General features: G+C 43.6%; 2 protein-coding genes and 1 long non-coding RNA gene across 6 annotated transcripts; 1 reads left to right on the top strand and 2 right to left on the bottom strand.

Annotated features, from left to right (window-relative positions):
- Positions 1–28: 28 nt before the first annotated feature.
- Positions 29–2632, bottom strand: LOC136192035 (ankyrin repeat domain-containing protein 50-like). 3 transcript variants are annotated; one of them, XM_065980507.1, is made up of 16 exons: positions 2510–2632; positions 2269–2360; positions 2129–2218; positions 1969–2067; positions 1821–1919; positions 1676–1774; positions 1515–1613; positions 1403–1468; positions 1257–1355; positions 1112–1210; positions 964–1062; positions 809–907; positions 664–762; positions 514–612; positions 335–460; positions 29–257 (listed from the first exon to the last, which is right to left on the bottom strand). In XM_065980507.1, exons 4-16 carry the CDS (start codon positions 2014–2016, stop codon positions 39–41), a joined length of 1350 nt encoding a protein of 449 aa, XP_065836579.1. In that variant the 5' UTR covers positions 2017–2067; positions 2129–2218; positions 2269–2360; positions 2510–2632; the 3' UTR covers positions 29–38. The 3 variants fall into 3 exon arrangements, with proteins under 3 accessions (XP_065836579.1, XP_065836580.1, XP_065836581.1); XM_065980508.1 differs by having other exon boundaries at positions 1112–1207; XM_065980509.1 differs by having other exon boundaries at positions 1412–1468.
- Positions 2633–3237: 605 nt separating this feature from the next.
- Positions 3238–6348, bottom strand: LOC136192287 (uncharacterized). Its single transcript, XM_065980822.1, has 10 exons — positions 5784–6348; positions 5587–5735; positions 5357–5539; positions 5152–5308; positions 4915–5101; positions 4805–4858; positions 4670–4732; positions 4524–4619; positions 4298–4473; positions 3238–4243 (listed from the first exon to the last, which is right to left on the bottom strand). The coding sequence occupies exons 1-10, from the start codon at positions 6346–6348 to the stop codon at positions 3414–3416; spliced, it is 2460 nt and encodes an 819-aa protein (XP_065836894.1). The 3' UTR covers positions 3238–3413.
- Positions 6349–6390: 42 nt separating this feature from the next.
- Positions 6391–7676, top strand: LOC136191804 (uncharacterized). Of its 2 annotated transcripts, XR_010670969.1 has the most exons (6): positions 6391–6577; positions 6671–6727; positions 6783–6957; positions 7015–7289; positions 7340–7430; positions 7485–7676. It is a non-coding gene; the product is annotated as an uncharacterized lncRNA (long non-coding RNA). The 2 variants fall into 2 exon arrangements; XR_010670968.1 differs by having other exon boundaries at positions 7015–7430.
- The last annotated feature ends 6251 nt before the right edge of the window (positions 7677–13927 follow it).

Raw genomic sequence — 13927 nt, 5'->3', positions numbered from 1 at the left:
TCCTTCTGTGCTTGCTTTATCTATTTCAAACGGTCTGTTCAAAAGAGAATCGACAAGACACGACTTCCCGCCCCGTCTTGACCGGCAACAATGACACGAGAACGATTCACTGTTACAGAGCCGCGTTTTAGAGCCTCGTCGTAAATTTCTTGAGAAGGGTCAGCGCCTTGTTCAGAGATTGTGAAAAATGCGCTCTCAGCGGCACAATCTTTCTTCTCTGATGATACGTCATCTTCGTTGGCTTCAGGTTTGCAAACCTAGACAAAAAAGGCAAAGATAATTGTCAATATATAGCTAATCCATTCGTTAAGACAAAATGAATAAATTAACACACTTCTGGGTTATTCTTGTCGAAACTGGCTTCCTCGACAGTAACTTGAATACCCAAAATCCGTTCCAGAGTTGCAACAACGTCGTCTTGCTTGTTGAACTTAGCTTCAAGAAGAGGCGTTCTATCAAACTATTAAAAAAGTTAAAACGAATAAAAAACATACATGAAACATAAAAAGATACTTTGTTTGTCACTGCTGTATTAGCTCCAGATGAAATTAGAAACTCAGCAATGTCAGCGTGTCCAGAATGACACGCCCAATGAAGCGAAGTAAAGCCATCCTGAAAATTGATCAAAAATCAACAACTTTTACATCTTTTCTGTTCTAACACCTGCTCAGGTTCATTGACACAGCATCCAATTTCAACCAGTCGTCTTGCAATATCAAAATGACCGAATGCACTTGCAGCTGCCAGGGCTCCAATACCATCCTACATTCTAGCAGTGATTATTATATAACCGTTGTTAGTTACTTACGGTGCATTTTCTAGAAGTGCTGCAGCCACTTTGAAGAAGAACATCCATGACTTCTAAATGTCCCTCAAAAACGGCGCAAAGAAAAGGCGTGCGTCCTGACTAATGTCAAAATGTTTAAAATGATGTCCTTAAATTAACTGCTATTGAATTATTACCTTATCTAAAGCTTCTACATTAGCTTCAGATAAAATTAGAAAGTCTGCGGTTTGAGCGTGCCCTATCTCACACGCCCAATGAAGTAAAGTAGAGCCATCCTAAACATTAAGTAACTGATAAATATCACATCGCTGTCACGTTCTATACCTTAAATTGTTTATTGACACTGAACTTCATACCAACAAGTTCTCTTGCGATATCCAAATGACCACTTTTTACCGCAAGTTCCATAGCTCCACGACCCTTCTACATTCCCTCAATGACAAGAAGCAGTTTTTTATTAGTTACTTACGCTGGTTTTGGCAGAAACGTTGCAACGACGTTGAATAAGAGCCTTGAAGACGTTAGAATGTCCATTCACAACAGCGCAAAGAAAAGGCGTGCATCCCAACTAAGATCATAATGACTGAACAATAATATACCCTTTAATAAGTGTACCTGTATTACCATATCCAAAGCTTCTAAACTAGCTCCAGATGAAATTAAAAAGTCTGCAGTTTGAGCCTACATTCCATCTTTGGTTATTAGCGCGTAATTATGGATAACTTACGCTAGTTTTTGCAGAAGTGTTGCAATGAGTTTTAATAAGAATAGTCATGACTTCTAAGCGTCCATTCAAAACAGCGCGAAGGAAAGGCGTAAATCCCCACTAAAGTTGACATGATTAAATAATAACCCCCTTAAGTACCTTCCAATACAGTAAAATATTACCTTATCCAAAGTTTCTAGATCAGCTCCAGATGAAATTAGAAAATTTGCAGTTTGAACCTTTCCTTCACGGCACGCCCAATGAAGTGCAGTATAGCCGCCCTAAAATTTCTCAATGATAAAACCTCTTACACTGCTGTTTAACTACATTATGAGGCTCATTCACAGGGCATCCCATTCCTACAAGTTTCTCTGCAATATCCAAAAAACCCATTTTACTCGCAAGAGCAAGAGCTCCATCACCAACCTGAAGTCCATCACTGATTATTAATTCCTCTCTATTATTAATTAGTTACGCTGTTTTTTGCAGAAATGTTGCAATTATGTTGAATAAGAATTTTCATAACTTTCAGGCGTCCACACCAAACAGCGCAGAGAAAGGGCGTTAATCCTTCCTGACGTCAAAACGTTAGATAATCATTTCCCTCAATTAAACACAGACTAATGAATTATTACCTTATCTAAAGCTTCTACTTTAGCTCCAGATGAAATTAGACGTATTGCGATTTGAGCATTTGAACAGAGATGAAGTGCAGTTTCTCCGAGCTACATCAAAAAGAATCTCGCTAAATGTTAGAAAGCAGGTTTCGTTGTACATTGGTTGCCGCTTCTTTCTACTTTTCCGGATAGGTATCGATGAATTGTGTGATAAAACTCGCATTTTCATTGCTGACAGCCGATAGGAACTCTACAAAAATGGCGTCACAAATCCGAGCCGTCTCGCGCTGGACCGGCTTTTCAGTTTATCGCCTTGCGGTAAGGCAATCATAAAACAGAGAGCGGTGCTTGTCGAGCAAATGAACGGTCGAGATGACTCAACGCTATTCGAAAACTAACCATATTTATCCGTCGAAAAACTCTTCGAAACGTCCGACATGCCTCCCGATATCTAACAACTAGACGCCTTAGCACGCACACAACTTCAAAAAGCTTCTTTTGAGTCGTTTTAGAGAGTAACTGTACTATCCGGGCGTCAGTGAATGACCCGAAAACGTGACATGTTTGTTTTATGTAAATGAATTTGCTTCTTTAGCGACGTTGGAGGCTTCGCACGAAGAAGAAGAGTGTGGCGGGTCGATTACAGGGCAAAGAACCTGCGCAAGAGCAATGATTTCTTCGGAAGTCGAAGTCAAAAATCTGAAACAGACGTCAATATTGCAAATGAGAGAATCTGAAGCCGACGTCGCTTCTGTATAGAGAAGACGGCAACATAGAGTGTCGCTTCTCTATATAGAAGACGGTACACGATCTTATGTGCGACTTGATCGCTCCGCAACTGCTGTGTGCCAGAGATTCTAATCACCTAAGCTTCCAAAATAACTGACGCGCGGTTGGCCCTGTCAAGCAGGGAACGCGTGAAGCTGTCCGGGATTTGATGTTGTCCGACTTTTGATACGGGACTCTATGTCCGGTAAGGTAAACGGTTTTTCTCGTATTTTTCTTCAAAAGCGGTTTATTCTACAAGGAAATACGGGCTCCCAACAAAAGGCACACATGTTCTCCAAGTGTCAGTAGTTACAGAAAAATGAAAACTTTCAAGACATACGTGAACTTTGTCAGTCGAATAAAATAAATAACAAAATCATTTTCCGTTGAAAAAGAGTATTCATAAACAGAGAAATACAAAATAAAGTTAGGTTGAAAATAGTTTTCGTCAAACAAGTACCAAAACTAAAAATATAAAAGTCTAGAGAAATGCCGGGGAAACATCAAAAACAGGAAACAAAGTACACATGAACGTTCAATCGAGGGATATTTTCTGGAGGAGGACCATATGAGTGTCTCCCTCAAAAACACCACAAACTATTCGCTTTGCTGTGAGAATTTTTTCAGCTGTCAAACCCCTTTCATGTTCGACAAAATGAACTTTTAGCGTTTCGAAGCACCTTTGTGATGAAATTCGACTGGCGGGATTACGACCAATCAAGCAAGAGCAAAGCATGAATAAATCAGGACGACTAGCAAGAGCATCAAGCTGAGTCTGCCTCTCCTCTGAAATAGGACCCACACCCGTGAATATCTCAAGTAATGACACGCCCACGCTGTACACGTCACTATTCAACGTGCTCGAAGTGGCAGGACTGCCAGACTCAGGCAACCTCTCTGGAGCGAGATAAGGAGGGCTCATTGGACCAGCGGACAGAGAACTCTCGATAATATGAGCCGCTCCCAAGTCACCCACTTTTACCTTCATATCTCTCGTGACGAGAACATTTGACGGGCGAATGTCGCCGTGGACGTAGGGTCGAGGACGAATCTGATGAAGATAGGATATACCTGACGTCATATCCATGGCAATAGACAGCTGCTCGTAATTGGTCAAATAGGATCCGGATGCGTGGGCGGCGTCGATAACTTCACTGACGGATCCTTCGAGTAATTCCATGACGATTTGGAGAGGAGATCCTTCTGTTGTGACCGCTCCACATACGACCATTATATTGGGATGATGGAGTCGACTGCATACAAGGACTTCTCGTCGAAACATTGCCACGTTGCGTTGACTTGTAATGAGGTCGTGAATTTTCTTCACGGCAACTTTCATTCCGCGCCATTGGCCCACGGAAACGCCTTAGTGATATACGCAACATTAAATTTAAATATATAACTATTTATGACATTCACCTGCAAAAGATCCTGAACCGAGGTTTTGGCTTGAGAGGTGAACTTCGTCTGGACTAATGTTCAACACGTCAGTGAACTCGTCGAGGCGTCGCTTCATCTCGTCACGAGATGCTTCAAGGGTTTCGCAGCGTGTCAATGCAACACTACGGCGGCGTTGCACTGACGTCAGTTCCTCCCTACAAAGCAGAAATTTTTTAAAGTTATATTATGTATTTATCTTTTGAACCTGATGGAAGAAATTTGTTCGTCTTTATGGCAAATTTGCTGCTCAAGGCGACGCTGAGCCAAAGATGCTTCTCTATGAACAGACGCCAATTCTCGCCTATAATTAAAAGCTAAAACAAAATTTATTTCTTTCTTTCAATAAATAACCTGATCTGTGCAATTTCTCCGTCTTTTCGCTCAACAAGGCGATCAGAAGAGGTCAGTTCTTCTCTAAAAGCAAAAAAATTCACAGAATGATTTAAATTAAACAGTGAAAAAACAATACTTACAAAATTAACTAACCTAATTTGAGTGATTTCTTTTTGCAGGAGACTTTGGGTAGAGACCAGTTCATTTCTAAAAGACGAAAAATTACGTTATACTTTACAATAGCATACAGTCTAATATATAACCTGAGAGACGATTTTTCTTCGGTCAATTCCGAGCACCTTCGTCGCAAATGCTCGAGCTCGCGTCGCATCATTTCAATATCTTCTCTGTCAAGTGAAAGACGCGGAGATGAAGTTGCTGCACAAACTGACGCCCGTCTCGACAAGAGAATTTCTCGTTTAATTTTCATGTACGGCTCGTTCTTCACGTCTGCAAAATTCATTATTTAGACTTTGATAAAAATAAATACAGCACGTTACCAAGATGAAAATCGCTAAGAAGAGGCAGACACGAAAACGGCCAAAAGGAGGTAGAGACAGCACCACCACAGACAATGACGTCAGTAGTCTTGTCTTCGTTCTGCACACAATGACATGTGTGCCACATAACTTTCCCCAATTGCGGACCGACGTCCATCTTAACAAATAATCATTAAAAATTCAATAAAAGTAAAATTATAACAACATGAGATGCTTTGGAATTGTCACAATCCAGAACGTAAACGTAGTCAGAATTTGTTTTGTCGACCATTTGACCACCAACGAGAAGACAAATTGATTCGTCTTCTAATCCTTCTGTCACTAATTGAAAAATTGTGTGATGGCGTCTTGGTGATGGTTTCACATTGAAATTTATGATTGTCCACAACTAAAACTATTGCTAAACAGATTTATTATTTAAATACGCAGGTTTACTTTGCGATTTAAATCTATTAAAATAGAGTGAGATTCTTTCTCCAAATCGATTCCATGAAGTATTGCTCGATGCTCGTCAAAGGTTGCCATGGCAGCGCCAGCAAGTGGTTTTGGTCGGGTTCCACTTAATTCCAAATCCAACCAAATTCCTAGTTTATATTTCAAATTATTATCAAATAGATATTAAATCGATTCACCACTTTCATTTCCCTCTTCAAGTCGAAATTCATAAATATCGTTACTCCACTTCCATTCATCCTGAGTTGCCCCAGACTGGAGTTGATCACGAGGAATCTTCTTTTCGCTCCATCCCCCAAACATGATCATTCTTGATCCAATCGCACACAAACAGCATCGTGTGCGCTCGTGCGGTTTCTTTCCTCCGATAGGCGTCGCTACTTCGATCCATTCCATTTTCTTGGGATCGAGACGATAAACGATTCCCAAGTAACGATGCTGGTTTGTTCTTCCCCCGTATGAGTAGATCATCTTGTCGATGACAACACATCGTGCTCCTTTACAAGGTGGAGGAATCGTTCGACCTCGAGTCAATCGACGGATCCATTTCTTTTCCGCTCTTCGAACATTCATTAGAAAGATTTCATCGCGGGGAAAGTATTGTGATCCATCGCGGCCACCGAAGAGATGAAGATGATCGTCGATCAACGCGCATTCATGAGCATACCGCTTCTCAGGTGAGATGGCTTGAGAGTCTTCATCAGGGGAGTCGTTCTTCTGAAGTATTTGCCGAAGCCACGCCATTTCTCTGGCACCCAGTGCGCACGCGCAGTAAAAGTTCGTTTTTTCTTTGTGAGCCCGTTCGATTGCATCGTCGAATGAGACACAGATCGTCTCGGTTGTCGATCGTCTCGGTGAAGCAATTTTTCTCTCGAAGTCGTCGATTCGGCGTCGCCGAAGAAGCCAAATAGACCGCTAAAGATCAATTGGACAACTTATGAATGGTGGCGAGCGACGAAGACAAGAATCTGAGGTATGAGAGAGAGTAGACTGAGAGAAAGAGAGGAGGGGCCCCCTTTCTCTCTCTTTCGTTTTGTGAACGTTACTAATAGGATCTTGTTTTCAGGCAGCATACAATGATGGAATAGAAGAGTTTTTAAAGCTATTTTCTGGAGATCAAATGGTTGCCTAAAATTATTATAATCTACTTCAGAATTTGAATTTATTTTATTATTTAGATTAATTTAATCAATTTCACGGCCGTGCGCGTTTCCAATTCATTTCTCACAAGCGTCTCGCTGTCAAACCGTGAAAACCATTTCGCACCCGTGTCGCATTCCTACTTGAGTTTCTTCTTAATTCTTCATACTTGGGATTGGGAATGAAAACATCTCAAGGAAAGGACTATGATAGGTAGGATACTTTGGAATTCACCACGTTCTAGTGTTAAAATTCAGGTTCGTTTCATAGGGTGGTTTGTTTGAGTTGGAGAGACGTTGGAGTGGTTACGTCATTGGAGACACGTTCTCTGTGAAGCATCAGATAAGTGCCTAGATTGTTTTTGTGTGTCAGTTGGTTTGCTTCTTTTGTTGTGGCAGGAGGAAGACTCAGCTGTCCCATGATGAGTTTTTACATGGTCGTTCTTTATAATTTGACTATACGTGCTTTTGATTTGTCATATTTAAATCAAGTCGTTTTTCAGTGAAATGGTTCTAATTTTTGGTGGACGGGAGAGCCAAGAGAAAGTGTGGTTGGCCAGAGGAAAATATTTATGTCGCTTAGGCAATTCGTTTAGAAATTGGGGGAGGTCTAAGAAGGAAATGAAATTTTAATTAAGGGTGTTGAGCTGCTTGTTAAAAAATAATTTACTACCTACAGTTGTCTAGGTTTGGTAATTTATTTTTAGTAAACGAATTGCTGTAATCATATTTTCTTCATAGACTCCGAGGCGAAGAAGGGCAATGGGAATGCGAAAGAAAAACATCCCGTGGCTAGGACTGCTCTAGATGAGATATTTTGTGATATGTGCCAGGTTCAAGTGTATTCTGTAGTTTTATTGCGTTGTTTGTTATTTAGTGGGAGGGAAGTTTTTTTTGGAGGTGGTGGTACTGTGCAGAATAAATACGTCGTTTATCCAGATAAGAGCCTAGAATATTCGTTGGCTTTCTTCTTTCTTCATGGAAGTAGAATAACTCAGCGGTATCGTGACGGATTAATGGTCGTCTTTTAGTAACTTGTGGAACCAGGATAATGTTGACCTGTTGACCCGTCGGATCTTTAATGAGGGAGTGACCTGTCATGCCTGGGAAGCTGATGCTCAAATACTAGAACTACTTCGTCCTGCTGGTAGCTTGCCTAGGAAACTATTTTCACTCAGTGTACGCCACGGATTTCATCAGTCGAAGCCTGCATATCTGTCTCATGCAATGAGTCATGTTTAGCTCTTTTCCTGGACTCGACGGACGTTGTCTCAGAGGAATCCGGCAGGGCTATCTGTCTCAAGCCTTCGAATTACCAGGCTTCTACTTCTTCTGCTGGTGTTTTATCTAGTACCTGTAAGGTTTCGAAGGAAACCATTCTCTTACTCAGTACGGCACAGATTTCATCAGTCGAAGCCTGCTTATCCGTCTCATGCAATGAGTCATGTTGCAATATGCACCGTGACTGCACGGATGTTGCATTAGAAGAATCCTTCAAGTCTTCCTGTCTCAAGCCTTCAAATTACCAGGCTTCCTCCCCAGGACTCCGCCCAATTGGATCAGATTAATAAGATGAGATACACCTACTCACATTGACACAGCGATGTCTATCGCACGTCAAAGGTTCTGCACACCTAAAGACAGCGAGAAGATGAGGATCAATTTCGTGCTACGCTACTAGTCAAGTGGGAAACGCGGCTCTTTCGTGGCATGGCCTCTCGTTAATTAATTAAAACAATAGCGTAGAAACAGTGAATATTGACGTTAAAGTTCGTTGTCTGGCTTGAAGCGTGCTTCACTACATTTGTGGAGAACTTGGTGGAGACGAGCAAGACGCAAATCTTCTGAAACATTGGCGTGACTTCAAAAAGCACGAGCAACGGTAGGAATAAAGTTTTCGTTTTTTAAAATGCGGTCAAAATCAGAGATTCGTCCGTTTAGGACCGCTTGTTATGTCCGAGGTGATGGTGCTGTTTCCAGGAAATACTAAGCGCCCGTTAAGCTAAAGTTTGACTAGAGCTTTGACGCGCAGTAAATTGCTGACACTTGGCGACCCTTAGACGCTCCAGCTGACGCTAAAGATGGAGCAAAGAAGTAGGAATCCTTGACAAGCCTTCAGTTGCAAAATCCTGAAAGTACTATGACATCAACATCCGGAAGGGAAACGGAAATAAAAAGTTTGGATAGCATCATGACGCTGCGCTTTTTATTCCTACTTATAGTGTGAATCTGAGCCGAACAGGGCGCCATTTGCTTTACTTATATGTTAAACGTTAGCAACAGCACCGTGTGTCCGTCATTGAACGACTCGGCGGCGCAATTCTCAGAGTTGAAGTACTCCACCTTGACGAAACCTGGAGTCGAAGCGTCCTTTTGGACCGTCGCAGTTTTGGCGGCCTTCTTAAACATTCTCGTCATTGTAGCAAGATGCCGAACTGCTCGTCACCGCACCTCCCCACTATCTATGCTTCTTATCAACTTGGCGACGTCTGACTTCCTTCTTGCCACGGGAAAGATTCTTTATCTTATAACCGCACGAATCGTAGCCAGTTGGTGCAGTGAAACTACTGTTGTGTCAAAGAGCCTCTGCTTTGCCGCCTATCTCTTGTCCAACATGTCGTGCTCTATGACGACTCTCACGTCGGCAACGATAGCAAGTTTTGGATTCAAGGAGATTGTCGGATGCTGTTGCTGCTCGTCGGGTCGTAACTCCAAAAGACAGGCTCAGCTAGATGCTCTCATATTCTGCGATAGGGTGGCTATACGATGCTGCAGCCGAGCCTGGAAGCAGATAACTAGCTGTAGCTACCTGAAGAAGTTGGATCGACGCGCATTGCTCTTTCTTTGTGGTACGTACGTACGGTTGTTCTAGAACTAGCTCAATTAATTAGCCTCTCGATCCCCGTTTCTCGACAAATGCGAGCCTCTCTACAGCCTTCGTTGCTTATATAGAGTCCCTAGCAAGCGTTCACAAACGCATTAGACAGCTAATGGCGTACGTAGGTCGAGCCTAAGCTTACGTGTGCGTACGTGGCTATGGAACGCGAAAGCCGTCAAAAGGGTAGTGTGCGTTCTTTCATATATATATGGGCGTCCTCCATATATATATGGTGATCTTTCATATATATGTGGGCGTCTTTCATATATATGTGGGCGTCTTTCGTATATATGTGGGTGTCACAACGGCTTACATATTATATGTTATACATATTATTTTTATAATAATTAAATAGCTGAACCTGAAGGTCATTCATAATTAGACTTGACGTGTTCAACGTCTTTACAGCGTCGACGTCAGCATGAATAGGAATCTGATGCAAATTTCCCGCCTACAGTCACAATGCCCCAAGATGGGTTAAGTTGATTAAGTTTAAGTTTCTCTTGCATTTGCTTACTTCGAGCTTTCCACGGTAGCCCCTCACTTCAACTTAGCGAAAACCACAGCTAGAGGACGGCTTCTCGCATGACATGATTGTCGAGCGCAATGTTGCATGTCTTTTCGAAACGTTTTTTGACAAGCATAAAGTCTGGAAAACGTCTGAGACGCGAATGAGCGAGCCGAACGTAAAAGAACGAAGGAACAGGAGAGTAGATATAAAAGAAAGCTTTTAGATAAGCCTATTCTTTGTCTGACATAGACGATGAAGCTGAAGAACGACGTGGAATTGGATTGCCATATCACACATCCGGGGGTCGCGTCTTGTCGTGTCCGGGTGTTTTTAGTCTTATCTTGAAGCCTGACTGCAATACCCAGAGGAGACAGCAAAAACCGGTCATAGCTATGACCTGACCGCCGTCAACTGAGTGTTCAAAAAAGATCGTCTTCTCTGGTATACTAATAGATAATGACGTTCAAAGCCAAGCAATGGTAAATTAGTGTCGAAAATGCACTCGTAATGCCTGCAACACCGCAGCAGAATTGAATATCGACATATTGAATTTTTAAGCCGCAGATATAATACTTCAAATGGTTTTAGCGGCGGCACTTGATGGTCGGGGTCAACGTTGCCGGCAGCGTTTTGATTTTACTGAGACTTGGTGGTTTCAATGCATAAGTGATTATAACAAGGCCTCTCTTCTTCTTTCCTTTCACGAGTGTAGACGACCGTAAGAGATGTCTATTGTTATTTTTACTTAGCCTCGCAAGCCAGGCTCTCCCGTAGTGAAGCGCGCTTTAACGCGTCCGCTACTGGGAGAGCCTGGGTGCACTCGTCTGCGTCATAGGCCATGTGACCACCCTAGTTTCCACGTGACCATTTCGGAGTGGTCCGAGCCTTGTGGGCTGTACCGAAATGGTCACGTGGAAACTAGGGTGGTCACATGGCCTATGACGCAGACGAGTGCACCCAGGCTCTCCCAGTAGTGGACGCGCTAAAGCGCGCTTCACTACGGGAGAGCCTGGCTTGCGAGGCTAATTTTTACTCTGGCATCACTTCAAAGGAGCGTGTTTAGGCTCGACTTCGTTTGGGAAGGGATGATGCTGTCGTGCACTGTCACATGCTCTACTGGGTTGGCTTCTTTGTATTGGTAATGCATCTGCATAATTGAGTGGGCGTGAAGCCTTTGATTGTTTCCTGTCAGAGGAGGCTACATCTTCGATCTCCGTCGGACGATCTGGTCTGTTGGCATTAGTGTTTAGGGTTTCAGAAAACTGACATATAGCTAGCAGGATGGGCGGAGAAACTAAGACTAATTTCTGAAAGACGAAACTGTTTGCAAGCATTTTCAATAGAACAGACTGAGAACGAGACAGAAATACATCAACTTCACGTAGTTTGTTGTCTTGGACCAATCTACATTTTCAATCCTTCAGTCGCAAAAACCAATTCCAAGTACATAACTGCAGCTGTATCCGTTGCAACAACTTTTACAGCTGTACGACGGAAAGCAGTTGCAGGTTGTAGTCTGTTTCCAACAGCCAACGTCGTCGGGCTTGTAGCACGTGTGACCCTCTCCAGAGTCTTTGCACGTCATTCCTTCGCAGCAATAGTCGTCTCTCATCTCAACGTCAGTTCCGTTTCTCTTCAAAGAAGTGCATGACTCGCCGACGTCACTGCACTTCCTCTCAAACGACTCGAATCGAACGGTGGCAAATTGAAAAGCACCAAAGACAGCGGACAGAATAAAGAAGCAAACGACGGCCGTGTTCATCGCGATCTTCTCTCAAGTGTGAGATCCTCGGTTTCTGGGGAAGACTTATATACAGAAGAACTGGAGGGCGTGACATGGCACGAGAGTCCAATCATGAACGTCTAGGGATAATTAGATACATGTATGATCTGGCGGTACATAGATGAGCTTCCGTGCTAAGTGACACCTTTTGGGACAGGCTCGTTAAGCTGTGACTTTGCACGAGAGTGTGACTATGTATGCACGTCTAGTTAGGCGGCGGCCGCGGTGTCTTACATCGGCTCGCTCTCAAAGTCTAATTGTCCACGCTATGAAAGCATGCATAATAAAGTGGCATGGCGCCGAGCAATAAGGCAAGGATTCGCGTGTGTCTTTTTGATAAGCAAATTTGACTTTGATCGTTCCGCGACAGTAGACGCGTGCATTATTACAAGTCTTCTACTGTGGGTAGGCAAGCGGACGTTTTCGCCTTTCGAAAGGTAGAAGGTAACGCTCGCAAAATATACCCGTCGCTGTTTCGAAGCTCGTCTCTCCTCCATCGCAAGTCCAATGCTTTCCTGCGATACTCAAAGGAAGGCTAAAAGGTTGGTCTCCATGTCGCGTTAATTATGCGAGCGCGCGATGTTCACAACGGTCGCGGCGAGCAAAATACTCGTGGCCCCAGTGTTACTGAACCCTTAAAAGGGGCCTCAACCGTTTTGCGTTTCAATGGGCTAGCAGCGTCTCTCTTCGAATTTATATGGCTAGCTCTTGATGTTCATGTTCCAGTAGCAATTTGTTCGGTGCCATCTTTAGGGCCAAGTTTATGTAGCTTTGTAGGCTTCTCACTTCTTTCTGCGTCATGCGGGGAGGATCGAAATTGTATAGTTGGAACGAGGAATCAGAAGTTTCGTCGATAGAGACCAATAGACGCATTTCGCACATTCAAGCTCGCCGGTGGACGTCAAGCGCGAGAATGCTTTGCGCTTCGGCGTAACGTAGTTTCGGCGTTATACTAAAGCTTCTTTGCGGACTCCAACATATTTTTGCGGACCACCTTTTCTAGAACATTTATTCAGCGCATGTGTAAGTATGTCTCACGGCCCGCAGCAATGTGCTGCCGCATCTCATTTTGTGAGTCATACATGAGAACCACACACGATGTGGAGAGATGTACCATCTTCTGCTAAGACGAAACTTTTCGGCGCTACATAGTTGAGTTCCCGTGCTAAGTGGCACCCTTGCGGCCCACTCTAGGCGGAAAAAGTTTTTTCAGCCCTTACTTTGCACGATAGCCCAACTATGCACGTCTAGTTAGGTGGCGGCTAGCAGCGGCATTTTACATCGGCTGGCTTCCAAAGCTTGCATAAAGATAAGTGGGAGGGCTAAGCGGCAGGGCTAAGCATTGATGTGCAGCTTCAATGTTTCAGGCGTGCTGCATGCTGATGCATGTATCTATATGCGGGCGTAGTCTGGGGGCCAGACGAAGAGGGTATGGTCACCTGCGCACACTCAGTCTGTACCGCCGTACTGTGCGGCCCAATCAGCGCGCTCGAATTCATTGAGTTAGTCTATATTAAATTAGTCTGAGGCCAGACCTCTTCGGAGGAGACAAACAAAGACGTCCCGATTTAAAACCAGTGACACAATGGCCTTTAGCTGTTCCCCGCGAAGCGATGGGAACCACATTTCGGCAGCAGCGGATCTTGCTGCTCGCTAATTGACTCGATTTCCATCGTCGCCAGTAGCGTGCGGCGGTACAGACTGAGTGCGCGCAGGTGACTCCCCCCCCCCCACTCCCCGAGGGCAGGTCATTTTTCTAAGAGAGACTTGCCGCGTTTATTTTGGCGTAACACTTTTGGCTCTATATGTAAGCGTCAAGCAAAATCACTTTGAGACGACTGATCGTTCCGTCGCACTAAACTCGCCTTTCACCAATCTCCTAATTGCATGGTCGACAGCCGCACTTGATGAAACTATGCTTCTAAATTTATGCATGAAACTGCAGGACATTTGACGCTCGTACGTATTGCGGGGGGGAAGCACTCTTAGTCTTCCATCGTTAAGTGAAAAAC

The sequence above is a fragment of the Oscarella lobularis genome, chromosome 10, assembly GCF_947507565.1.
Source record: "Oscarella lobularis chromosome 10, ooOscLobu1.1, whole genome shotgun sequence".
Classification (NCBI taxonomy): Eukaryota; Metazoa; Porifera; class Homoscleromorpha; order Homosclerophorida; family Oscarellidae; genus Oscarella; species Oscarella lobularis.
This window is presented reverse-complemented; position numbering and strand designations above follow the sequence as displayed.

What these genes read in the sequence shown, in the direction of transcription:
- LOC136192287 (XM_065980822.1), bottom strand. Translation starts at nt 6,348, where the DNA reads ATGGCGTGGCTTCGGCAAATACTTCAGAAGAACGACTCCCCTGATGAA. An exon ending in TAATAGATTTAAATCGCAAA is followed by an intron (nt 5,540 to 5,586) that starts GTAAACCTGCGT and finishes CAATAGTTTTAG; the next exon opens with TTGTGGACAATCATAAATTT. An exon ending in GAACAAATTTCTTCCATCAG is followed by an intron (nt 4,474 to 4,523) that starts GTTCAAAAGATA and finishes TCTGCTTTGTAG; the next exon opens with GGAGGAACTGACGTCAGTGC.
- LOC136192035 (XM_065980507.1), bottom strand. Translation starts at nt 2,016, where the DNA reads ATGAAAATTCTTATTCAACATAATTGCAACATTTCTGCAAAAAACAGC. An exon ending in ACACTTCTGCAAAAACTAGC is followed by an intron (nt 1,469 to 1,514) that starts GTAAGTTATCCA and finishes GATGGAATGTAG; the next exon opens with GCTCAAACTGCAGACTTTTT. An exon ending in GCACTTCTAGAAAATGCACC is followed by an intron (nt 763 to 808) that starts GTAAGTAACTAA and finishes GCTAGAATGTAG; the next exon opens with GATGGTATTGGAGCCCTGGC.